Source organism: Bombyx mandarina, chromosome 17 (assembly GCF_030267445.1).
Source record: "Bombyx mandarina strain Sakado chromosome 17, ASM3026744v2".
Taxonomy (NCBI): Eukaryota; Metazoa; Arthropoda; class Insecta; order Lepidoptera; family Bombycidae; genus Bombyx; species Bombyx mandarina.
Genome location: NC_143223.1, coordinates 3,522,939 through 3,550,208, shown reverse-complemented (window position 1 = coordinate 3,550,208; position 27,270 = coordinate 3,522,939). Strand labels below are relative to the sequence as shown.

General features: G+C 39.9%; 1 protein-coding gene across 2 annotated transcripts; it reads left to right on the top strand.

Annotated features, from left to right (window-relative positions):
* The first annotated feature begins 1,644 nt into the window (after positions 1-1,644).
* On the top strand, positions 1,645-27,270 carry Wdr81 (WD repeat domain 81). Of its 2 annotated transcripts, XM_028188040.2 has the most exons (19): positions 1,645-1,987; positions 2,478-3,363; positions 3,747-3,906; positions 5,182-5,341; positions 6,421-6,545; positions 6,962-7,140; positions 8,022-10,481; positions 10,749-10,924; positions 11,990-12,177; positions 12,926-13,001; positions 14,540-14,719; positions 15,510-15,670; positions 16,366-16,632; positions 17,106-17,313; positions 18,346-18,501; positions 19,048-19,182; positions 20,482-20,628; positions 22,898-23,004; positions 23,682-27,270. In XM_028188040.2, exons 1-19 carry the CDS (start codon positions 1,787-1,789, stop codon positions 23,911-23,913), a joined length of 6,204 nt encoding a protein of 2,067 aa, XP_028043841.2. In that variant the 5' UTR covers positions 1,645-1,786; the 3' UTR covers positions 23,914-27,270. The 2 variants fall into 2 exon arrangements, with proteins under 2 accessions (XP_028043841.2, XP_089590424.1); XM_089734298.1 differs by lacking the exon at positions 1,645-1,987 and having other exon boundaries at positions 3,200-3,338.

The following is a 27,270-nucleotide window of genomic DNA, read 5'->3' as shown; positions in this document are numbered from 1 at the left end:
TAGATGGACACTTCATCTTGTCCTCTATACAAGACGATCCTTCTTACTTCTACTATGCATATCCGATCGAATGATAAACAATCGACGTCGCCCTAAACACGTCATTTCGGATCCTCCCGATCCACTGACGGTGCTTTTTTAAGTACCTCAAGCAACGGTTATCGTTCTCGTCGAACCCGTCGCTTGCGACGAAGGGCTCTATGAGTAAATTAACCCTCAGACACAGCCCACTGAGTTTCTCGCCGGATCTTCTCAGTGGGTCGCGTTTCCGATCCGGTGGTAGATTCTGCAAAGCACGGTTCTTGCTAGGGTTCGTGTTAACAACGTCGTCAGGTTTGAGCCCCGTGAGCTCACCTACTTGCTTGGTTATGCTAGTATCATAGCCTCTCAAGGTTACCAGCTCAGGTAGGAAATCTTTTTTATACACAATTGAACAGTAGCTAGCACCATAGATATTACATATCGGCGATAAGCCAGGGTTTTCATAGGTAATATCCATTACAACGATACAATACAATACTACGAAACAATGCGTGAATACTACTAAAAGGACTGTCTTAATTTTTACACAATTAGCCATTTTTTGAAAATGATAGCAACTACAATCTCTTTAGACAAACAAATCGAATAAGGTTAAGAAACCACGAAACGATTCATGTACTATTCAGAATAAATATTTTAGTGCATTTTACATGATTGAGATGAATTTAGAGAACAAATATAAGTTAGAGGAAGTCTGAAAGTGGCACCTGTGACAGAAAAGCTGAGGAGTGCACGTTTGGGATGGTATGGACATGTGATGAGATGAAATGAAAATGAGGTTGTTAAGAGAGTGTTAACTATGAATGAGGAAGGATTTAGAGGAAGAGGTAGACCTAAGAAGAAATGGATGGATTGTGTAGAAAACGATATGGGTAAGAGGGGAGTGAGCGAAGAAATGGTATATGATAGAAGAGTATGGAAGGAGAAAACATGTTGCGCCGACCCCAGGTGACTGGGAGAAGGGCAGGATAATGATGATGACATGATTGAGATGAATTTATTTTACATAATAATATGCTTTTAAATCATTTTAGCAAACATTATCATTACCTAGTCTGATAATAGATGGCGCTAACAAAATAATTTACATAAACAATTACAATATTCATTCAAAGTATTAATGTTAATTTATATTAACACTTATGTTTAATATTTGAGTTTTTTGTCAGTTGTTTGTGTTTTAAAGAATAAATTATACATCTGAACATTTTCATATCAAAACATTGTCTAATAAATATTAAAGATAGTAGAATAACACTTTCTTGTTAGTAATAACAAATAAATAATAAGATAGCATAAACGCAGCTATAATATGTTAATACAATGATATACTCATGCTTGTAGTGTGTTTAGTAAGATATTTATAAAATTAATGATATGAACGAGCAATTGCAAATAAATATTTATTCTTAAAACTAAGGTTCACTTTTATTATAATTACACTTTTTCGTTAATTTCTTGTTCCTAAATCCATTTATGAACTGGTTAACTGGTTTTTTCAGCGTCACTAGTTCGTGTACAAAACCATTTTTGTAGCCCAGGTATTTTTTTCGGTCATTCACGAACGACACACAGCCACTGCCATCCTACTCTGTGCTGACTGACTTTTGACAATTTGTTAGTTAAGAATGTGTCAAAATTATCAATGCAAAGATAAAGTAGGTAGGTACCTACTACCTACAATGAAATGATATTTCCTTCTCAACAAACAAAAACAATAATATTATCGTAGTTTCTGTTTGAAATGGAATATATTGTAAAGGAATTAGATATAAGTAGTAAAAATGTTACAACCACGTCAACACCTGGAGTTTATGCAGTCACTGTCCATACACGTTGGATTAAACAGTGGTTAAATATCGAAAATGAAAATTTTTCAAATGTTTCTTACGTTTCGCAACCCGATGAAAGTACGCATCAACAATTCAGAAGAATGTTCATTAAAGTACGTATTAACTCTTAAATACATGGCATTAAAATATCAATTCAAGCCTTTTTTTCAAGATATACTGAGATCATGGAAAAATATGATTGTGAATTATCTGTCATAGGATTTAAAGTTTTATTTGGTTTCTTAATAGTAATTCTATGTATCAGCAAAGCGAGCACCAATAAAGAACATTTGATGAACACTTTAAAGTACAAAATAAAGTGGAAGATGTAAATGTCAATGCAAAAAGTGAAAAAGCAATCAATCCACTTTCCAGCAACAGACTATTAGTTACCTTATCAGATATTTCAATAGACTTTCTTAATACCTTTAGAACATATTATATTATGTAGAAGTTAAAGTAGTTCAATGAGTTTGTTTTGAATAAATATCCATTAAAAGAATCAGCTTGGCTGTACCCCTCCTCTTGTTGATTTCCATGGTAATGATGAAGGCTTGCATGCTTACAACGGCAATAAAAATTTCATGATTCTAATGATTTCAGGTTATACGTAAAAAATCATCTAAAGTACTACCTCTGCCCCGCTATAAGTTGAATGAAAACACTTTAGAAACTCCACTGACATTCTCACAATTACTCCAGTATGTATCACAGAGCAACCAGAGAAGCCTCTGGAAAGAATCTTATAAAAAGTATTCACAAAATACAGATAGTAGCAGGACAGAGAATTCAACTGTTAATTTAATCGAGCACGATCAGCTAACATCTGAGATACTATTTAGACTGTACTGTTGTAACTTAATAAAGATCAAAGATTTTAGTTATGAAGAAATTATACCCAGTATGATAGTTCTAAAACCTCATGAGACACATAATAATCTGTTGGCTGCTATGTTTATATTTGAAACAAGTAATAACTTCTTTATAGTTTATAGAGGTAGCTATGAGAACAATCTCTTAGATTGTTTGAATTATACTCCCAATTTAATTGACAAAAACTATGGGAGAGGATTGTTTGTTATTTATCAGTTATTGAACTTGGCAAAGGCCATGAGCGACAGAGGCCTAAGCTTGGGAGCTTTGACATTGCAAGATATTTACTTATCGGAAAACTTATGGCTACAAGTTGTACCCATGATTGTGAACAATATCCATTGCCTCGATCCTACCGACATATATGAACAGAGTAAAAGAAGACCTCAGTTGAATCAAGTTACTTTACCAAACTCAGAGACTTCGCAGTCCAATGATGAGTGTTCTTGGCGTAAAAACGCAGTTAAATTGGAGAAGATTTGTATGCTATGGCTAAATGGTATGATATCGAATTTGGATTACTTGAAACACCTCAACGTGTTGGCTGGAAGAAGTCCTAGTGATCCACAAACGCATTTCATGGTTCCTTGGGTAACTGATTTTTCATCTAGATGTGGTAATTATTACACATATTGTTTTAATGAAATAATATAATTAGTTTTTTGTGTATTTCATTGTCTGATAGTAACTGTAGATCATTTTTATTTTATCGCATTTTTTGCTTTTCACAGTAAATCTTCTTACATCCTACATCCTACATGCTAACCTGTCTTAACCTACGCTTATTGTGGCTTATGGGCAGTAGCAATCCCAGGTCTCAAGCTGTGGCATAAATATTATTGTCACAGTTTATAACAATGTATTCATAAACCCTTTCAATATTATACATAACTCTGCTTATTAGGACAAGCCTCAATAGTAGATATCTAGTAGATAATATAGTTGCCATTTCTAAACGAATGTCAATCGAAACCTTATTATAATTTGGATACGTTTCAGGTCGAAATTGGCGTGATCTTACTAAATCAAAATACCGCCTAAACAAAGGTGACCATCAGCTGGACATGACATATGACGTCACGAGCTCAGCTGATCAAATTCCGCATCATGTGTCAGACGCATTATCTGATATCACTTGTTATGTATACTTGGCTCGTAGGTTCGTATTACTAATCTATGTACATTACAAAATGGTTTTCAGCAAAAGTATGTTTGTAAATATGTTCATTATGATAGTCGGTTTTTTTTTTTTTTATGGCTTAGATGTGTGTATGAGCTCACAGCCCACCTGGTGTTAAGTGGTTACTGGAGCCCATAGACATCTACAACGTAAATGCGCCACCCACTTTGAGATACAAGTTCTAAGGTCTCAGTATAGTTACAACGGCTGCCCCACCCTTTAAACCGAAACGCATTACTGCTTCACGGCAGAAATAGGCAGGGCGGTGGTACCTATCCGCGCGGACTCACAAGTGGTCCTACCACCAGTAATTACGCAAATTATAATTTTAATTATAATTGTCCTACCATCTTCCTTAAAATATGTATCGATAGTTATTTTATACAGATTAGTATTCGTGACCACGAAAATTGTAAAGTATTTGAGGTATCTGAAATAATAAAATGAGAGTTAAAAACTTGATATTGAACCGTAATAGATTTAAGGCGACGGGCAACGCTAAGCCGCCGTTGCTTTAAACAGGTCTTGTTGGAACCACTTTCGGTGCTTTTTAATTGCACTTTATAAATTATTCATAACTGAAGTCTTCAAGCATCGGTCGCCGTCCTCGTCGAAGCCGATCGACGAGTGAACTAATAACATACCCAATGAATCTTCCCAGTGGGTCACTATTCCGATTCGGTGGTAGTTTCTGCCAAGCACTGCTCTTGGTGTTACCCGTCCAGCTGGAATAGTCCCTTAAGTTACCAGCTAATAGGTAGGGAAACAAATTATTAAAATACTACACTTAACACTTAACATGCCAAATTCTGTCACTATTTGTTGCTTTTTTTTTTTTGTTTTCGTACCTATGCTGATAGCCTTGAGAGGCTATTTCAGCTTCGCCCTAACGTTTGTAGGTGAGCTCACGGGGCTCAAACCTGACGACGATGCTAGCACGAACCCTAGCAAGAGCCGTGCTTCGCAGAATCTACCACCGGATCGGAAACGCGACCCACTGAGAAGATCCGGCGAGAAACTCAGTGGGCTGTGTCTGAGAGTTACAATAATGATCATTTAACACATTTAAAAGTTTTCATATTTGCGCCGCCCTTACCTCCCCTTGTTTTGAACCTCAAAAAATAGTGGTACAATGGCAAAGTCTTTCCTTGAAATGCCAGTAACAAGTAGACGAAATTTGAAATTAATGAGATAAACATTTTGCTCAATAAACTTACAAAACTAGATTCGATTCAAGATTAAAATCTCCAACAGGACTCCTAAAGAGCTATTATGTAAATATGTACGCAACAAATGGGTGCCAGCCGAATATCCTGCTTCGATACAACGAATGCAAGAATGGACCCCTGACGAGTGCATACCGGAGTTCTACACTGATCCGACCGTGTTTAAAAGTATACATGAAGATTTACCGGTTAGTTAATTTAGCATTATTGGTTTAAAGCAGCATTCTTATAGTTTTAAGTATGGCAATTGGCTTCATGCGATGCCATAATTGCCATTCTCGAGTTTTAAAAAAAAAAACTTATTAAATACATAAAAATTCTGTTATATGAAATAATTTTTCAAAGCAATATGAGACAATCTTGATTAATTTGAGACGTTAATCAATTGGGATGAAATAAAGTCTCAATAAAATGGTGATTGCTTAGTAAGAGTTTGGTGAACTTTTTGTAAGAACTTTAGAAGCCACGTCTGGGGCTTCATTATATTTTCTCACATCGGTGCACTTTCACTATGCTAAACAGTTAATAAACCACTGTTATTACACATTTAAACCTGAAGAAACGCTATATTTACATAATAAAACAATTCATACAACTCACTGACATTAATGAATGAATGATTGAATTGACTTGACTTGACTTGACTTGAATTGAATTGACACTGAATGATTAGTCACCGTTGCTATTGGATATCAGTGTGCCGGGCCACAGACCAGCTATTATCTGCTATTGACGATTCCTGGAACCTGGTTTGAAGAACAGCTCGAGTGCTTCATATTTTATTCCTTCCATTAACATATTCCTATATTGGGTTGAGAATATTTTGACAATGTTAATATTGCTAGCAAACTCTTCCACCCGAGTAATCAGTTACCCTGTGTACATAATGAAACAGAAAATTTGAACTGTACTATACCAGTAATATATAACCTAGAATATGAGAGATGTATACGACACTAGTGAACTCTGCGAGAACTCAGTCGGGTTTGCGATAGATAAATTGAAGATATGAGTGAATGAAGGGGATATGATACAATTTTTTAATTTTGACAAAACGGGCATCAAACTTTTCTTACTGTTCTTCGTACATAACTCCTTCATTACATATAATTTCTAAAAATAGCCCTTAAACCCGGAGTTTTAAGGTCTAATATGGTTTATAAGCACATAACACTTTCATTCAATGTAAAACACAAAAATCTTAAAAATCGTACTTAACCCCTTCATCCACTCTTGTCTTCAATTATTTATAATTATGTAATTTTAGGATTTAGGCATACCCTCATGGGCTTCGTGCGTCGAGGACTTTATAACTAAACATCGAGAGGCCTTGGAGAGCACCCACGTGTCGGAGAACCTGCACCATTGGATAGACATCACTTTTGGTTATAAGTAAGCACCGACCCGATTTGTTATTCGGTAATATGTGGTTGTTGTGAAACTGTCAGTTATATACAAGGAATGTCGATTTGAATTGCATCACCGCGTAGTTTTATGTAAACATTCAAAAATGCTTCACATCCGTTTGAAAATGTCTTCTTTCAACGAACTACTTTCGAACTGGAATGTTCATGGGCAATAATATTACATTCTTTAAAAAAAAAACTATTTTGTGATATCTGTGATATGAGGTGAACTGAGACTGCATAGGTTGGTATCACCACCCTTATACAATTATGCCGTAAAACAATAATGAATTTGGGCGTGAAGGGTGGTGTATCAGAAGTCTTAATGCTGAGAAGTCAGCGGTTCGACTCTGCGGCTGGAACTGCCAAGGATCTGCCATAAAACATGTTATTGACCACCAGGTTGTCAGGTCAAGCGTCTGTCAAAGCGAAGAACGTTTGCCTGTCGCTAGTCGACGGGCACACGCGGCTGCGGCGCGGCGGCACGGTGCAGCTGTTCGCGGCGCCGCACCCGCCCCGCGCGCCCCGTGCTGCGCCCCCCGCGCCGCCCGCGCTGCACTGGACCCTGCCGAGGGACGCTAGTGAGTTCTGTGCTCGCCGACCGACCCCTCGAGACCTACAGTAGGCGCGCGAGTTCATGCCCATCCTTAGGAACGCAGTAGTGCTGTGACCTAGTTAATTATGGTACTGTCGATAATAACCACCGATTTAGTCAACAGCTGTCAATTTGGTTTAATGTAACTTAAGGTAATTTTGCCAGTTATGAAATAAAATAAATGTGATAAGTAATTACTTGTTTATTTCTAACACAGAAAAATATTTTTTAAATTCCAATTCAATCATTCAAATGAAACGACAGCCGACAGATCAGAGTCGGAATCAGTATGTATCTTTTTTCAGTAGCTTTTTTCTATCTGAACTTGTTGGAAGCGGAGTAGTCATGGTTAAATAGTTAGCGTAAATTTTCGATATCGATAAGCGCGCGTCACAACCGTCAAGGACAACACTCGACCGAGACGGGTGAAGGTGGGGCGAGCTGTCCCCTGCCCGTCGCCTCTGGCACCAATGGACATGAACTCGCGCGCTTACAGTATGTACAGCCTCCACGTAGATAGGGAAACTGGGACTCTTACCCTTACCCGAGCTTTGTCTCCGCTAGGATAAATTAAGCGGTCACAACCCATCCCGTTCCTTCTAAGATTTTGATATGAAACTTTAAGATTTATTTATTTCATTTGTTACGTTAAAAATGTGATTCGAATTTCTTTAACCGTAAAGATCAACGGACTCCAGGGATCTTAAGAACTTATACTCCACACAGCGTCACCAGTGACACCTCTCCCCATCGATCAGACCAAATGAAAGCCTGGTGTTTCTGATTAATAGCTAGTATAATCGTTATCATGTAAGATCCTTTGCTCCCATCCAATTTCGACAAAGCAGTTTTTTAATTGTTTTACAGAGAAATCAGTTAAAAACGAGAGCTCTGATGAGGTCTCCGATGATGAGGAGGAGCCGGCCGGCGTCCCCCAACACGTGTCTTGTCTGCACGTGCCTCCGCAACGTCACAGATCCCGACACAAGGGCAGCAGTCGCGCGCGCTCCCTCTCCAAAACTCCCATCACCGACGATTCCCAACAAGTCACCGAGAGTAGGGCCTCCTCCCATTCGAGGCACTACAGGGTCCAAAGATCGGAAATGGGAAAAGGCGTTATTTATTTACCGAAAGAATTTAACCCAGTCGCTTCAATACAGGCTCTGGAGGCATTGGATAACTTCAAAACGAAATGCTTTTTCAGCAAAGCGAACGAAAAGGACGAAAAAGAAAATCTCGATTCATTCAAGTCCCAACAGGACGGTAAAGCAAAGGGATCCGCCATTAAAAACTCGGAGCGAAACGATGATAATTCGTTTACTAATCGCATGTTTCTCGGCTCGTACGATTATATAAAGAAATTAAATCACGACACGCATTTAGAATCGATTTTTAAGAAGAGAAAGAATCGTTCGTTCGTCACTAGGTACACGACGGACGCCGCGATCTACAAGCAGTTCATAACTGAAAATCGCAAACAAGATATGCTCGTTATCGGTTGTCTCATCGTCGAGATATTCTTGCACGCGCAGATGCGTCCGCTCAGGACGTTCCACGAAGATTTCATCGATAGATACAAATGCTGCAGGACCGTATTCAAATACAATTTTAACGCGTTACCTAAATGCGTGACTTACATGGCCTCCCTACTACTCGACGTGCAGCAACCGAGCTTAAGTTTCAAGGACGGATTGTGTATACGAGACGAGCTATTTAAAAAGAACCCCGTCACCGACAAAGGTCTTCCCTATCCGACCCCAGCGCAAACGTTGCAGCCGTTATTGGCCCAACACTTGATCCCATTTCCTCAGAGTTTCACAGTTCTGTACAGGCTACTGAGCGCTTTACACGAATATGAGTTAACTAGTAACGAATTGAACATACTTTCGTGTTACGTATGCGATGGAATTCAGTGTGATAAATATCAGAACATCGACAAGGCAAAGACGTTTTTCGCACAGCAGATCGCCGAAGGGAAGATAATGGCGTGCGTCACACATTTAGACGTTCTTCTAAATCAGATCGAGAGGAACACTCAATTCGATGTCATGGACATATTCCTGGCACACTATGTCGAATTTCTGCAGAATAAGGAAACTTCGGTGTTGGCAGCTTGGTATTTGTTTGACGTCGTCAGCAAGGCTCTGGGACCGAACGAGACGCGAAAGAACTTGATGAAATACATCCTCAATTTGTATGAAGATGATGATTTTGTCGTAGACCGACCGGAACAGCACAAGCTGACTGACGCCGACGACACAACCGCGACGGCGCTCACAAACAAACAGAAACTTGTTAAACTATATCATCACATCTTTTTGCTACAATTAATGGTCAGGTTGGGTCTTCAATGTTTCCTGGACAATTTCACGCAGCATTTAGTCGAAGCTGTCGGGGGTTACAAAGATGTGTCCAGTGAAATTAATTCACCGGGACATTTGAATCACAAACGTGCAATGGCTAACAAGAAGCCGAGGTACTCTGACGATAATCTAAAAAGCGCTTTGTCGACCGCCACTGACATATTTTCACCGGACACCTCGTATGGATCTGAGAATATTACTACTCCTATCGTTGAGAAGGCCATAGAAGTGAACAATAGCAAAGAGAAGGACATTGATAATCGCAGTGAAAACGAATTGTTCCACTTCGAAAGTGACAAGGATAGACCGAGCACAAACTGCCGGAGCAAGTCCCCCACAGAATCGATTGATTCGTATGGTTCCAACGTCCAGGAGGCTCACACTCCTTCGCCATCGAGAGATCGCATATCCCCGAGTACTACAAAATATTTGACTCCTAACGCAAAAGATCACAGTGTTATTATCACGAACGAAGAAAACATTGATGCGTCGGTCACCAAGAAACCGACATCTCCCACGATAGACATACCGACAAAATCAATGTTCACTAGCTACTTGCGTTTCGCGGAGGAGAATCCATCAGATATCGAGGTGCGGAGGGAGTCTCATTCGCGGCAAGTGAAGAGTCTAGAGTTCTCGAAGAACACAGACGTTCAGAATATGGAAACCTTTAATTTCTGCGAAGGCAATATGAGGTTCAAAGAGAACAGTTCGTGTAAAATATCGGATATGAGCTCGGAGAGTCTGATCTGGCTGGCCCACAGGCTCGGTCCAGTGCTCACTTGCAGGTACATCACGAGGAATTTACTTAAAATGCTGACGCTGTGCTATATTGGGAAAGATAACTTAATTCCATGGGAAGGAGACGAGAGAGATGACTTCGATGATATATCAATAGTAAACAGCAGAGTCGTGGGCGATAAGAGTGCTGTGAAAGTGATAAATTGTCTTACTTCCATCGTCGGTAAGTATCACTAAGTCAGTTAAAACCCCGCCACGCCCTTTCTGTGTTTTGCTAAATACACTAATTTAATTAACATTATCAACTTGTCTAATACTGCTGTACAAGACTTTGTCTGGAAATCGATCGAAAACTCGATCGATCTACATTACCTTTAGAAACTTTTCTTTCACTCAGAAAACAAAACAAACAAACAAATATTTAATTATATTATTATTATACTTAAAAAAGTGATTTAATTTGATTTTAATTACCGCATGCTTTTTCCAGCTATGTATGGGGAACAATTAATAATTTTTCAATATTTGCCGCACATGGGCGAGCTGATAGCGTCTTGTAGGAGGAGGCTGTCCGCCCCGCTAGAGGGCGGGGTGGTCGCCTGCTTGCAATTGGTCAAATATTTGGTGCCTTACATGTCCGATGTCAAGATCATGGAGCAACTGCAGGTAGTCAGTGGTTTGCTATGTTTATCTAAACATTTGTAATTCTAAAATAACTAATCATTCTCCTGCCCTTCTCCCAGTCACCAGTCGGCGCAATATGTTTTCTCCTTCCATATTAATATAAAAGTTTGTCTATATCTCGATGATTTACGACCATGAACAAAAAAATTACCAAATTTGTGCAATTCACACGTGTTAGAAGTGAAACCTTCCAAAATTAAAATACAATTATCCTAAACGTCTTAAGTATATGTAAAATTTTGTCATTAGTAAATAATTGTAAGGTAGCGCCCTCTGTGAATTGATATTTTAATTTCACGTATAATCCTAAATTAAAATTCACTACAAGAGCTTTCATACACACGTTAGTATTAAAAAATCTCACAGATGGCGCTGTATTAAATACTATGTATATTTCTGTCTCATTCTTTGCTGGCTTCATCCTACACATTTTTGTATTTGTGTCTCTTACCTGTCGTTTTTTCCGTTGCATCCGGTTTGAAATCACAACGATTCTAAAGAAGTTTTCACTTCAAAAATAATCAAATTATGCGAAACGTGAGGAATTACGTTCTAAGAAGTGTTCAAAGGGACTTCGTGATTGGAGTAGAGTATAGTGTGTTCCCACACTAACAACAATTATATAAAGTGTCATGTTTAGGATTGCTCTAAACAGTATGAACCGCATTAAAAAAACTGTTTCGTGTAACAATAAGACCGCCCATTGTGATACTGGTTATGGGTCGACGTTCAGACTCAATTGTAGGGTTTATTCAGTGTCGCCGTCCAACTTTACTGGTGGTAGGATCTTTTGTGAATCCGCACGGGTAGGTACCACCACCCCGCCTATTTCTGCCGTGAAGCAGTAATGCGTTTCGGTTTGAAGGGTGGGGCAGCCGTTGTAGCTATACTTGAGACCTTGGAACTTATATCGCAAGGTGGGTGGGGCATTTACGTTTGTAGATGTCTATGGGCTCCAGTAACCACTTAACACCAGGTGGGCTGTGAGCTAGTCAACCCATATAAGCATACAAGCATTGAAAAATTTGTCCTTTGTTCAAATTCCAGGACACGTTTTTAAAAATAATTCTCCAGCCGGCCCTCCGCCTGTCGTCCACGTCTCGATGCGCGTACCCCAACGGCGCGGTGGCGCGGCGCGCGGTCTGCCGGAAGCTGGTCTCCGCGCTGCACGTGCTGGCGCTGAGGGTGGGGCCGGAGATGACGAGGAGACACCTGTGCGTGCCGGCCTTGCAGAGGTGAGGGGAGAGACGCAACGAAAACTAACGTTCCTTTTTACGTCAGTTGATTGTTGATGTCGTGCGTTTCCAGAGGTCTTTTTTTCCACGCACCATCCGGCTATGGAATGAGCTCCCCTCCACGGTGTTTCCCGAGCGCTATGACATGTCCTTCTTCAAACGAGGCTTGTGGAGAGTATTAAGCGGTAGGCAGCGGCCTGGCATTTCTGAAGTCAGGTCGTCACTTATCTTGAAAATGTCGTAAGCGAGATTCAGGCATCTGTCAGATATCTTGCGTTTGTGATGGCTCCCGCCACACATCTATATGGTTGTGGGAATCGAAAGAAGATGCCCTATCTAGTTTTAGCCAATTGATTGGCGAGAAAAATTGTGTGACGGCTTTGAACGTTGACATCATTGTTCATTATACATAGTGCTGTCTGTGTCTAGCACAAGTTCCAATGACTTTCCCTTAGTTTCTAAAAATATTTTATATTTGTTTTTCCCGATCAGCTTGCTTGAGACATCACGCAATTTTGTTGTACCAACGAATAACTATTTTTACTATTTTACTAAAGTATCATCGACACTAGTGATGTTATGAATCTACTCATATCTAGCTATTAAGTCATTCTACCTGTTAATTTCTATTTAAGACCAAGGACGCTGCGAAAGAGACCATGCCATATACCGAATCAGATGAAGACAAATTACATCAGAAAATACCATTTAACTAATACATGTGACCAACATTTGTTAAATTTTCCAGATTTTTCTTAGCATTCGACAAAGCTACCGGTAAGATCGATAACTGGCCGAAGCAAGACGACCTGTATCCTGAGGCTGTAAGTACATTTTTTTATTATCATCAAAGAGCTTTATTGTGATATTATAAAATAATAATATAATAGTATAATATTAGTGGTCCCCCAGTAGTCGAAATTCGACTATAATTAATCGAAATTATAATATAAGTTTGATGATTATTTTGGTTCTATTTTTAAAGACAATTTTAATTCTATAATCACAGATTTCGCCAAGACTAACCTATAGGCAAATAATATTAATCTATTCTCAATTTGATCACAGACTTTAAACAATAACATAAGTTTGACAATAAACGAAGACTTTATATATTATTATATGTGTTGTGTCAAATACATGGTAGTGTGTGTAATGTTTTTTTATTTACTTAATGTATTATTATGCATAATAAAAAAAATATAGCATTCTGCACTTCTTCTCTATATTCTCTATAAGTGTGGGAAATTCCATACTCCTCCGTCGGCGCAATTTTCGTAAAAAGGGCTACAAAGGTTTTGCTTCACGTATTATAATATAATATGTATACCATACTGTCCCAAACCATATACTACAATGTGTATTAGTATAAAAGTATGTTATGTACTAAATACATTAAAACTAAAACTTGACTGAAATTGAGGCTTACCTCAGGGCCAAGGCACACCAAAGAGTTCATAAGTCAATGTCAAAAGACTTTGCAAAAGTCGATCCAGATATGTGCTTGGAGCGCTCATTGGACTTGCGGTACTAGGTTTTTGTAAGATTAACTTAACTGAATACTATGGAGATTTTGCATTGAATAGTGTTACGCGCTGGGGTTCGGGATAAATAAAAAAATTATACCGAAGTGCAAATTAACACTGTATTTGTACATAGAGCACTTAAAACACTTTAAAATTGTCAATTCGCTTCTTCCGCTTCGCTTCAGGTGATCCGTTCGCTGTTTCGCTTCGATGTAGTTCCGATTACTGACTCACTGCGTACCATCTCTGCAACTCTTATAGTCGATACCACACCCCAGAATTATCTAGAATATTCGACACATTTCGAGTATTGTGTTTCCGCTATCTGGCAATAGATGGCGTTGTACTTCTCGAGCGTTCTAGGTGATACTAGATCCTTCGATATTAGTTCGACTATTCGGCGATAGACGACTCTTACCTGCGTAACAACAGGTACATAAACCTTACATAACATATACTGTGATTGTGACAGCCTTGTCAAGGATTTGATATGACATCTTGGGTGATGGACTCTCGGATCAGTGTATAGGATCCTGTCCGCTAACGTTATGGCAAAATGTATGCTTTTGTGAAACTGGATTAAAGGGCACCGAAAAAGAAAATACCTATAAGAGACCGAAGTGTGGAGTGGTTGGTAGGTATTTTTTTCTTCTTGTTCTTATCCAACATTATGTGAGGTTGGTGTAGCATATTCTCTTGTCATTCTGCATAGAGATTTAGCATTATGACCCGTCAATCGTCCTTGGGTTATATTTCCCCATATACGTTGCAGCTTGTCATTTCAAATACCAAAAAATCTCTTAAATTTGATAAGATATTCTTGTTGAATTCATCAGACACAAGACCCCGACGGTCAAGACCCGAAGGAAGGCTTCCTGGAGATATGTCGTGACGGCACGACCGCGGAGTGGCGCGTGCAGGACGGGCGCGTGGTGCGGGCCGACCTGCCCGACCGCCCCGACCTGGCCTGCACGCCGCCCAGGGTCACCGCGCAGCCAGACTCAGGGACGCTCACCGTGAGATATTTTTTTTTATTGAGTCGATGCGTGGACGAGCTCACAGCCTAGTGTTAAGTGGTTATCAGAGCTCATAGACATCTACAACGTAATAGATATGATATTAGATTACTGGTGGTAGGACCTCTTGTGAGTTCGCACGGGTAGGTACCACCACCTTGCCTATTTCTGCCGTGAAGCAGTAATGCGTTTCGGCTTAAAGGGTGGGGCAGCCGTTGTAACTATACTGAGACCTTAAAGCTCGTATCTCAAGGTGGGTGGCGCATTTACGTTGTAGATGTCTATGGGCTCCAGTAACCACTTAACACCAGATGGGCTGTGAGCTCGTCCACCAATCTAAGCAATAAAAATATAAAGGATATGAGTTCTAGAAACGCATTACTGCTTCACGACAGAAATAGGCAGGGTGGTGGTACCTACCCGCGCGGACTCACAAGAGCTCCTACCACCAGTAATTGCGCAAATTATAATTTTGCGGGTTTCATTTTTTATTACACGATGTTATTCCTTCACCGTGGAAGTCAATCGTGAATATGTGTTATGTACGTATTTCATTACAAAAATTGGTACCCGCCTGCGGGATTCGAACACCGGTGCATCGCTCAACACGAATGCACCGGACGTCTTATCCTTTAGGCCACGACGACTTTTAACTTCTACTCTTGGTTTCTAACAGGTGACAGGGTTAACAGTAATCAAATAGTTCCTAGTAGATGACCTCATTAATAACTTAGATATCGTATATGTTAGTCGAATATATGTGATGAGAATGATGTGGAATAATTTCCAGGCCCAAGAGGAATTACTAATGGTATTCGACGAAGAGTTGGCTCACAAAACCTACACGAGTTTCACGCGTCTGGTCGGCACGGAGACCATGGAACGCTGCCTCAAAAACTTGGACACCGTGAAAGGTTTATGCAGAAAATACGAACAGAATCATTCAATAAGGTGACTTCATATTAACAAAATTAAAAATAACTTTTACGGGTAAATTACGTCATTTTTCATTACTGTTCATTTCTATGTAAGAATAAAGCAGATATAAATTTAGTTTAAAAAAACACATGAGTTATGTTAAGCTTTGCTCCTATAGAAATAATGTACACGTTTTTTTGACAATCCAATACGTCGAAACGAAATTAGCGTGAAGTGAACGGCCACACAATGCATCTATCTCACTCATACATTTTTCTTTCATTCGCTCATCAATTCGCGATACATGTCACGAGACAAATAGCTAGTGATCTAGTGAGCTAGAGCTGAGTTACTGATACATTCGGAGCTAGTGTGAGTTAGTGATACATTCTATCGGTGGGAGTCATAAATATAAATTTTTTTATTGCTTAGATTGGTGGACGAGCTTTACAGCCCACCTGGTGTTAAGTGGTTACTGGAGCCCATAGACATCACGCAAATGCGCCACCCACCTTGAGATATAAGTTCTAAGGTTTCAAGTATAGTTACAACGGCTGCCCCACCCTTCAAACCGAAACGCATTACTGCTTCACGGCAGAAATAGGCAGGGTGGTGGTATCCACCCGCGCTGACTCACAAGAGGTCCTACCACCAGTAATATATATAGTATGTTCTATATCACTCACTCAGGAGCTACACATCTCTAATGTGTACGGAAACGATTTCAGCTCCCCTCTTCAGATAGTGCGTGCAGACAAGCGCGTGCAGTCCTCGTATAGCGACGAGCCCCTGTGTCGCCGGGCCGGCGCGACGCCCAGCCGCCCGCACGACGCGCCCGCGGACCACATCTCCAGCTCGAACAGCTTCGGTTCCAACGTCACCCTGGTCGGGAACCGAATAGACGTCGCCAGCGACGTGGGTACCGAACTCGCCGGACAAGGGGAGGGCTTCGACGTGGTCTCGTACAAAATGGATAACGGTGTTAAAAGCGAAAGGTCAGTCGATTTTGTGACTTTAAAAAAAATAAAATATCGATAAATAGATTAGTCTCTAGTTGGATTTTTTTTGCGAAGTTTTTGGAATATGCTTGATATATATTTTTAATATTTGTTATAACTGAAATAAATACATCTATTAATTTGGCAAAACAGTGAAGACTCATATTCTTTACTGTCTAGCAGAAACAATCCCAAACAGTCTCTGATATAAAATGAAACAAAAAAAGAAAACATCCCGATTGCCTTGTTGATTAGTGATTGTGAATGTAAAAGATTACGGCACGTCAGTCTTTCTATGATAAAGACTTGGGTTTGTTGTCTTTCATGTGATTTAACTACTATAGAGCTACCTCTATTGGAGAATCCAATTTCGAAGCTTTGAATGCGATATATCTAAATGGACCTTAAGTATACCACATAATGTCTATTTATAAAATGTCTATAGGTAAAACGCGATTGTATGCTTACAGACATTTACGCGGCGATTGGCTGATCTATTGGGAACATGAAATAGGCCGTGCCGATAAGGACACAGGATTCAATTTAAAACAGATCAAGCTACAGACGTTCGCGGGGCACACGCATTCGGTCAAGTCGATACATTGTCTAGACAACGAGCACAGCTTCATGAGCGGATCGAAGGATAAAACGGTCAAGCTCTGGTCTCTGAGGAATCAGGTAATGGCTCCTTCTGCAGGTGGAAAAAAGGATCGCGTGATGTGGTCTGTGGTGCCCAAGGTACGGGGTGACTGGTACTGACGGATTCCTAGCTTTTTTTATTTATTTTTTTGCTTAGATGGGTAGACGAGCTCACAGCCCACCCGGTGTTAAGTGATTATTGGAGCTCATAGACATCCACAACGTACATGCGCCACCCACCTTGAGATATAAGTTCTAAGGTCTCAGTATAGTTACAACGGCTGCCCCACCCTTTAAACCGCAACGCATTACTGCTTCACTGCTGAAATAGGCGGGGTGGTGGTACCTACCCGCGCGGACTCACACGAGGTCCCACCACCAGTAATAACTAAGTTACTGGACCCTGTTTCCAAACTTGAAGATACGATGTGTCCAGTGTTAGGCATCCTAGTGCCTCATCGCGTTGTGAATGTCAAACGCATTCAAACAGAAGCCTTTGATTCAAATAAGGGCTTCAATTTCTAGTAAAAATTGTATTGTTCAAAATTGTATTTCTAGAGTACATGTGGGGTATATCAAAGGCCGTTAAATAGTTACCACGTTCGAATCCCGCCGGCGGGTACCAATTTTTCCAATATAATACGTACTTAACAAATTTTCACGATTGACTTCCACGGTGAAGGAATAACATCGTAGAATAAAAATCAAACTCGCAAAATTATAACTTGCGTAATTACTGGTTGTAGGACTTCTTGTGAGTCCGCACGGGTAGGTACCACCACTTCCCCCTTTTCCGCCGTGAAGCAGTAATGCGTTTCATTTTAAGGTAGGCCGTAAGCTTGTCAACATGTATAAGCAAAAAAAATAATAACTTACTCCTTAATAGTTTTATAGATCTATAGTTTTATAAATGCACCATTACTTGGTAGCCTTGGGGTCTATTCCAGTTACGCCCTGGCTAGTAGGAGAGCTCACGGGGCTCAATTTGAGAGAGTTGCTAACACCGACCCCAGCAAGAATGGTGCTTCACAGAATCTACCACCTTTGGATACTATCCTTTATTATACCTAGGGCGACGGCAACGCCACAACGCAGTGCAACTGGACGTACACGGGGCACAAGAAGGGCGTTCTGTCTCTTTCGTTCATAGAGTCGCAGCGTCTAGCCGTCTCAACCGACTCCGTTGTGCACATATGGGACCCGTTCATGGAGAGTGTTGTTTCACAGGTAAGTTAATTTTATTATTATTATTTTAATTTTTTTTGCCGGCGTAACATTAAATAGATTCACTGTCAAAGCTATGTCGACGATCCTGAACTTGCCGATCGGCTAGATCCTTTGGCACTGCGTAGGGATCTATCTTCCCTATGCATACTTTACAGAATTTACAATGGGGAGTGTTCCGAGGAGTTGTTCAATTTAATAGAAGCCGCTGATTTTCGCAACCGATCGTCTCGCCGGAACTATCATCCGCACCATCTGGATGGTTGGCGTTCCAGTACAATGCGTTTTAAAAACAGTTTTCTGCCACGCACAGTAAATCTCTGGAATTCGTTGCCATCAGTGGTCTTCCCCAACAACTGCGACATTGGGTTATTCAAGAAAAGAGCATATTCCTATCTGAAGGGTAGGCAACGCACTGGCGTAAACGCTGGTGACCGTGGGCGGCGGTGAATCACTTACCATCAGGTGACCCGTCTTGCTCGTTTGCCTCTTAGTTGTTATAAAAAAAAAAAAGCATAGTGTTGTGGTAGTGATGTGATGACTTTGTAGCTGGACAGCATCAAGAGTCCCGTGAGCATAGTCCGCGCGCTGCCGGGCGCCTCCTCGACCGTGGTGGCCGCCACCAACGACGCCACCGTCAGGGTCATAGACGCACGCGACCCCAACCACTCCTACGAGCTTAAGGTAAGCTACCCTATCTATATCTATACTAATGTATAAATCTACAGTGGTTTTTACGGATGTTCCGTTATAACTACTGAACCATGTATCCGATTGACTTGAAACTTGGTATCCATGGAGAAAACACATGTATTTAATGGATAGGCTAATATTTATATGAGCGTTGAACTCCCTACACCAGTTGTGGGGGCGTTAATGATGAGAATGTTTGTGGGGGTGAGAAAGAATAATGTTAATTTTAAATGCCCAGCGAAGCAGTCGGGTACAGCTAGTCAGATATAAGTCTACTTTTAAACGTTAACTAGAGTACAGTAAAAGCTCCTTATTCGCGCTTCCATCGCAAAATGCCACTGAATTCCTATACTCGCGTATTTAATCGGTATATCGGTACATACAAATTGATAAATAGGATTTCAATATGTATGTATCCAACCGAATGTCCTTTTAAAGGCGTCGTCAAATGAACTAGCAAAAAAACGATGCGCGTGCAACTTGGCGCACGTGAATGAAGTGAAACTTCTTTTTCGATGTGTAGTATTGTGGTTTTATTTATAGCCCAAGAGCCCGCGACAGCCAGACCTTCGTTATTTTATAAAAGCTGAAAGTTTCTCTGTGTATGTTTCCAACATGGGCAACTGTCGAACGTGGGCAGGTAGGAGGCAGTAAAGGTATATAAAATAGTACCTTAAATTCGTTAAAGTATAAAGTTAATTTTTATTATTATTTACTCCAGAATATCTTTAGAAATCACGATTTCCATTGCCGGACACTTTTTACAGTTGCTACCCCCTGCCAGACACCCCTAAACTCTAATAAATTTTAATTATACATACTTTCGTTATACTATAAAAGCTGAAGTTTATATATGTTACTTAGGCACCTATAAAAATATGTTACCCCAATAGCCAGACAGTTTTAATGGTTCTTACATCTTGCCAGACACTTTGAGGCCCCGCTGTAGGTGCGAGCGCGAGGTAGCAACTGTTCAAGCGAGTGTTAGTAAGATAGAGTGCTTAGTCTATTGTATGTGAAGGGCTCGACAAGTAAATTAACCCTGAGACGCAGCTCACTGAGTTTCTCGCCGGATCTTCTTAGTGGGTCGCGTTTCCGATCTGGTGGTAGATTCTGCGAAGTACGGCTTTTGCTAGGGTTCGTGTTAGCAACGTCGTCAGGCTTGAGCTTCGCGAGCTCACTTACTAGTTAAGGTTACGCTGAAATAGCCTCTCAAGGCTCTCAGCTTAGGTAGGAAAAAAAAGTGTCGGAATGTTGTGGATTAAAGTCTCTATGTGGGCGGGTCCGCAGCTGTGGTCCGGCGGCAGCACGTACATCCGCTGCATGTGCGCGTGGGACGCGCGCTGGGTGGCGTGCGGGCTCGCCAGCGGACACGTGGCCGTGCTGGAGCTGCGCACCGGCCTGCCGCTCGCCGCCTGGAAGCCGCACGATGGAGAGGTACGCCGGCCGCGCGACGTGCCCACATGCTTAAAGCGAGCTTTTTAACGCTCTCGATAGCGTAAAAGTTAACTCAAATTTGTATGCAGTTGGAACAGCGCCCCTAGCTGCAAACGTAGGCAAACGTTCCAATTCCAAAATTGAGTTAACTTTTACGCTATCGAGAATGTTAAAAACATAAAGCGACGGTAACCGTTCACCATCAGGTGGCCCCTCCGCTAGATCGCAGTGCTGCTATAAGGGGCCAAGCAAAGTTACTTTAACGAATAATATTATGCTATTTTGTATTTATTTAAATTACACGAATTATACGTTTTCTTTATATAAGCATTAAAAAAAACACAAATATGACCGAAAAAAAAAAAAAAAACTAAAGTCAATTCCGAAATAAGAAATCCTTAAGCATTTTAGTTTCATCCTAGACTAAAGGACGCGCTAGATGGAATCATAACGTCATAATTCACGTATGCCATTTAAGTTATTTACTTCACTATTTTTAGGGGAATGGCACAGAGCACCCATTCCAAACCCACAAATAACTTAAACGGCTTATCTGTAAATACTTATTAAAAATATTTCTTCAATAAATGTACCTGTTGAGTCTCTGTATCGGGCAAGGATTAATAAGACACGTGTTCAGCTAAGTGACTAACGTATAATGGGATTACAACCTAACGTGCTATCAACAGCCCGACAATCCCGAGACTGGCGTTGCATCATTGCAATATAATTACTGCTAACAGGTAGGCAGCGGCTTGGCTCTGCCCCTGGCATTGCTGAAGTCCATGGGCGACGGTAATCACTCACCATCAGGTGGGCCGTATGCTCGTCTGCCTACAAGGGTAATAAGAAATAAAAAAATAAAAAATAACATATACATACCTAGTCAGGTCATAAATTCTGTCACATGTTTAATGTAAAATAATTGAAACAAGTTTATTCATTATGTAACCATTAATATACCAAAATGAACTTAACAAAATATAGATTCTTATGACACTAAAGTTTATTCAAAATGACCTCCGTGATTTTGAATACTGGCCTTCAATCTGCGCGGCCAGTCGTCTATCGCAGCACGAACGAGGTCCATGTCAATATCGGCAGCTGCCTTAATCAAGGATGTCTTGAGTGACTCCAAATTGGGATGAGGCTTTGAGCACGCCTTTTCCTCCAAGTGTTGCCATATCTTGTAATCTAACGGATTCAAATCTGGACTGGAGAAGGGCCAGTCTTCGTGCCGGATGAAGTCGATTTCACGCGCCGCCAGCCAGTCTTGTGTGCTCTTCGCTCTATGAGCTGGCGCCGAATCTTGTTGGAATACCCAGTGCCTGTTATTGAACATGGTATGAGAAACAGGTTGCACAAGGTTCGTCAGGACTGTATTTTGATACACAACTGCATTCGTTTTTACACCTTTCTCACAAAAATGTACCTCTGTTAAGCCCCAATAAGAAACTCCCAACCATACCATGAGCGAGGATGGAAAATGACCTCGTTGGACACGCGGAATACGGTTGCTCGCTTCTTCACTACTGTGTGCGTACACCTTATCATTTTGTTTGTTGTAGCTCTCTTCAACGGTAAAAATTTTTTCATCCAAAAAAAAAAAATCCCGATATTTTTTTCCCGCGTACCGCTTCAACAAAGCGCGGCATCTCTTCAGTCTCAGGTCCATTAGACGAGCATTCAAACGATGTCCTGTTTTTCTTCGATATGCCCGAAGCCCTAAGTCTTCATTTAACACCCTTTTCACCGTGGTTCTGCTTAACCCCATCTGAAGGGCCAACAGTTTCTGCTTACGTTTGGGATTTCTTTGAATTCGCGCCTTCACAGCTTTTATCACTGCTGGAGTCCTAACAGACCGAGGGCGACCACTTCTTGACCTGTCATCCACACTAGAGTCTTCATTGTATCGTTTGATGGTACGATAAACGAATCTTTTGGTTATATTCAAGTTTTTCAGTATGTTAAAAATTTGAATTGGCGCGTAACCGCAACGATGTAACGCCATAAATGCAACACGGTCTTCTTTAAGCGTCCACTCCATATTTAAAAATAAGTAAAATTCTAAAAGTATACATTTTTATTTTCATGAACAATTCGAAATTCGAATTCAATAAACTTTTTTGTGGCCAGCATTCTAAAAGAAAAGTTTTTACTGTGTGACAATACTTATGACCTGACTAGTTATAATTATTAGTTGCTATGGGGACATTTGTGGTCCCTACATACCGCTAGTTTTATTAATCCATTGCTGGTTTAATTGAAGGTGCTGCGTCTGGCTGCAGTAGACCAGCACAGGCTGCTCAGCTCCGGGCTGGACCAAGTGACTGCCTTGTGGAAGCCGGACGATGGAGAACTCATCTCATATTTGAAGTAATCTCAGAATCTCTCTCTCTTACTGGTGGTAGGACCTCTTGTGAGTTCGTGCGGGCAGGTACCACGGCCCCGCCTATTTCTGCCGTGAAGCAGTAATGCGTTTCGGTTTGAAGGGTGGGGCAGCCGTTGTAAATATACTGAGACTTTAGAAATGATATCTCAAGGTGGGTGGCGTATTTACGTTGTAGATGTCTATGGGCTCCAGTAACCATTTGACACCAGGTGGGCTGTGAGCTCGTCCACCCATCTAAGCAATAAAAAAAAAAGACATTCTCCAATCCCGATTTCGGCCGGGAACGAAACCGGGTTTTTTTTATTGCTTTGATAGATGGGTGAGCTCATGACCCACCTGGTGTTAAGTAATTACCGGAGCTCATAGACGTCTACAACGTAAATGCGCCACCCACCTTGAGACATGCGTTCTAAGGTCTCACTTTTTTAACAGTAAAGGCAGGTAGGTAGCGACTTGGCTCTGCCCCTGGCATTGCTGAAGTTCGTGGGTGACGGTAACCACTCTCCATCAGGTGGGTCGTATGCTCGTCTGCCTACTGTTTCATGCCAGAAATAGGCAGGGTGCTGGTACCTACCCGCGCGGACTCACAAGACGTCCCACCACTAGTATAGTATAAGTCTTGCACGGTTCTAATTAAACACAAATGTTGTTCCACGCTCAGAGGGAGCCCGGAGCCGGTGCACTGCCTATCCGTGCACAACGAGGAGCTCATATCCGGAACCACCAACAACCGGATCGGAGTGCACACCTCGCTGCAGCAGGACGCCGGCTTCTCCAGCACCAAGCTGCGCTCGGACACCTTCAAGGGGGTCCTCACCTGCATGTCCGTGCTGCCGATGAACAGACTGCTGCTCTTGGGAAGCGACAACGGAACGATAAGTCTGCTGTGCTGATTGAACACAACACATTTACTGGTGGTAGGACCTCTTGTGAATCCGCACGGGTAGGTGCCACCACCCTACTTACTTCTGCCGTGAAGCAGTAATGCGTTTCGGCTTGCAGGGTGGGGCAGCCGTTGAGATACTTGAGACCGTAGAACTTGTATCTGAAGGTGGGTGGCGCATTTATGTTGTAGATGTCTATGGGCTCCAGTAACCACTTAACACCAGGTGGGCTGTGAGCTCGTCCGCCCGTCTAAGCAATAAAAAAATCTTTCCATTTTGTTATAGAGCACAATTGAAGTCGCCAGTAATTGAAGACATGAGTGGATGAAGGGGATATGATGCAATTCGTTAAATTTGAAAAAACTAGCCACAAACTTTTGTTACCTGTACTTTTTTCGGACATAACTTCTTCATCACATGCAATTTCTAAAAATAGCCTTGAAACCCGGAGTTTTAAGGTCTAATATGGCTTATAGGCACATAACACCTTCAATCAATGTAAAAACTCCAAAATTTTAAATATAGTACTTAACCGCTTTATCCACTCATGTCTTCAATTATTCTATGAATGCCATATATATGGTATACCAGAGTTAATGCGACTTTAAAAATAATCGCAGTCATTCCATTAAACAAAAAAAATATCAACGTTTACAATTAGAATTATTTTATTAACACGCAATCGATCTCACCATAAAAATATTTTATATTCGATTATTTTAATATGAAATCTTAAAATTGCTAATGTTATGTCATTAGACTTACTATTTCAATATTTTTAAACTATTATTCGTTTACCTAAGTAAACTGAAGCAAACCGAGCGAGGTCGTTGACCCTTGATTTCTATTCGTGGTACATTGCGCGCGGTGTCTGAATCAACATCGATCATAATTTTATTATAATATTAATTTAGTATTAGGCATCACAAGTATTGGTCCGTCTTTTTACTGGTGGTAGGACCACTTGTGAGTCCGCACGGGTAGGCACCACCACCCTGCCTATTTCTGCCGTGAAGCAGTAATGCGTTTCGGTTTGAAGGGTGGGGCAGCCGTTGTAACTATACTGAGACTTTAGAACTTGTATCTCAAGGTGGGTGGCGCGTCTACGTTGTAGATGTCTATGGGCTCCAGTAACCACTTAACACCAGGTGGGCTGTGAGCTCGTCCACCCATCTAAGCAATAAAAATATATGTATATATCTTCGCGATCGGTAATCGGTATTTGTGGTTTTCGTATTTTTCGGTCCGGTGTCGCAGCTACGGTCCGCGCGTGACCGCACGATTCGACTGAACGATCTGACCCAGATAACCCCAAGGGAAAACAGATTCGCCTTGGATCCCGCGATTCCACAGATAAATTAATCACAGAGAAAGCATTCAACACAATATAAAATTCAAATTCAATTATTTCGATTTGGATGTCATGTCATTTTAATCTATAGCTGCCCACTGCTGAATATGGCCTTTGCAATATTATTTTATTGAGAAATACAATAAATCATACACCACGCTGTAACATGTTTATTTGTCAAAGCAATATCAAGTACTGTTTCCAAGAAAAGTCTCAGTCAAGACAATAGTTGGGGAAACTAAAAGGCAACAATCTATTACAGTATTATACATAATTAAAGTACAAAATAGAATCACAGAATCGGAGCTACGAGATCGCATCTATGACTTCCATTATAATAAATGTTCTTGTATAAAAATGTCAATAAAGATTACTTAATTTATTAAATAATATCTTCAAATAAATATATGATTATTAAATATAATCAAATAGTAATAAAATTTTTATATAATCATTTAATTTTATAAATCCCTAAATGGCAACAAATCTGTGTATATCAAATGTACCAAAGATTAGTAGAATTTCAAATGCGTGTACTAACTAAGCAAGTACCTATCAAATAAATAGAACAATACAACAACAAAGCAGCTGCGAGCAAGCCGACGTGCTCTTTTGTTGAAAACAAAGTCATTAATATTCTTACTACATAATTTTAAACTAATTATAATTAAATTTTAAAACGGCAACCCTGTGAAGTTTAAAGTTTTCATATAGAATTAATTACTTCATCACTTGATAGTATGTACATAAAAGTATTATAAAATATAATTTAATTTTTTGACACTTATTTCTATGTCGGACACCGTACTTCCGTTCACCGAAACAAACACTTTGATTAAACAAACATCACAAGGCTAGTATTTTTAGGGTTTTCGCGTGTTGTAAAAATAATTAAAATTATTTTTTGGGTTTAATTACGCTTTTTTTACAGTTTTCTTGGTCACGAACGACACGAGTAAAATCCGTAAAAATAGTTTTAAGGATTACAAAATTAGATTCTAAATACATAATAACAGTAAGTGAACAAATAATTTTTAAGTAATTATGAAGAAGCAAGAACTGCGATTTATTTATTTAAAAAATATGTAGCTGTTCAAAATATTTTAACATCATTGAAATCAAATAAAAATAAATAAAATTTTTCTTTAAGAATTATTTAGACTTTTTTGTTAATTATTGAAAATTTCTAAAAATCATTCCAATCTTTAGTTAAAATAGAGCTATAAAATATAAACATAATAATATGCATAATAACAATGTTTTCATTGTATTATTTTAGTGAAAATCAACAATACAACAATACAACTTATAAGTACAATTTAACTTTTTCATTATGGTGTAAATCTATTTTATTATATTTTAATAAAATGTTAGTTTCTTAGGAATTTTAGCAGAAAGAAAATTTTGATAAAAATGGTGGCTTATTTTTTTACACAACTTAATTAATGTTATCTGGAATTTATTTTTTTGGAATAAAAATGATATTTAAATTTGCAACATTCCTTAAGGTGCCCTCTATTATTTAGAATAGTCTAATGAAGTTTTTTATATGAGTGAAGCGCTTATTTACTCACCGCAAAATTGTCCAAGACAGTTTCTCTTATAATTTGAAACAAAAATACCCTGCAAAATTATTTGGAAGCGGAAATTTTTATTTTATTGAAACTCACTCGAATTGTATACCTAAATTCCATATCTGTTGCTCATGTAACTCGGAACAATTGCATTTTGTAGGTTCTTCCTTTGTTGCCTTCTATTCCTATGATGCAATTTCAATAGCCATCACAAAATTGTAGTAATCATTTGTTTATTAAATATGCAGTCTGGTTTCCTGTTGGTGCCAAACTTTATAGGAGAAGATAAAGAACGTCTTATAATAAGCGTGGGTGTTTATATCACTATGTAGTATCACATTAGATATAGTGGATAAGACAGTTAATGTACCTACATATTAATGTAATAAGGGATTTAAGACGTGTAAATTTTGTAATAAATGTTTTTAGAAGAAGAAAAAA

Excerpts from the sequence above, each read along its gene's own strand:
- Wdr81 (XM_028188040.2), top strand. The coding sequence starts at position 1,787 with ATGGAATATATTGTAAAGGAATTAGATATAAGTAGTAAAAATGTTACA. Across the intron at positions 3,364-3,746 it reads TGATTTTTCATCTAGATGTG|GTCGAAATTGGCGTGATCTT; the intron begins GTAATTATTACA and ends GATACGTTTCAG. Across the intron at positions 15,671-16,365 it reads GAACAGAATCATTCAATAAG|CTCCCCTCTTCAGATAGTGC; the intron begins GTGACTTCATAT and ends AAACGATTTCAG.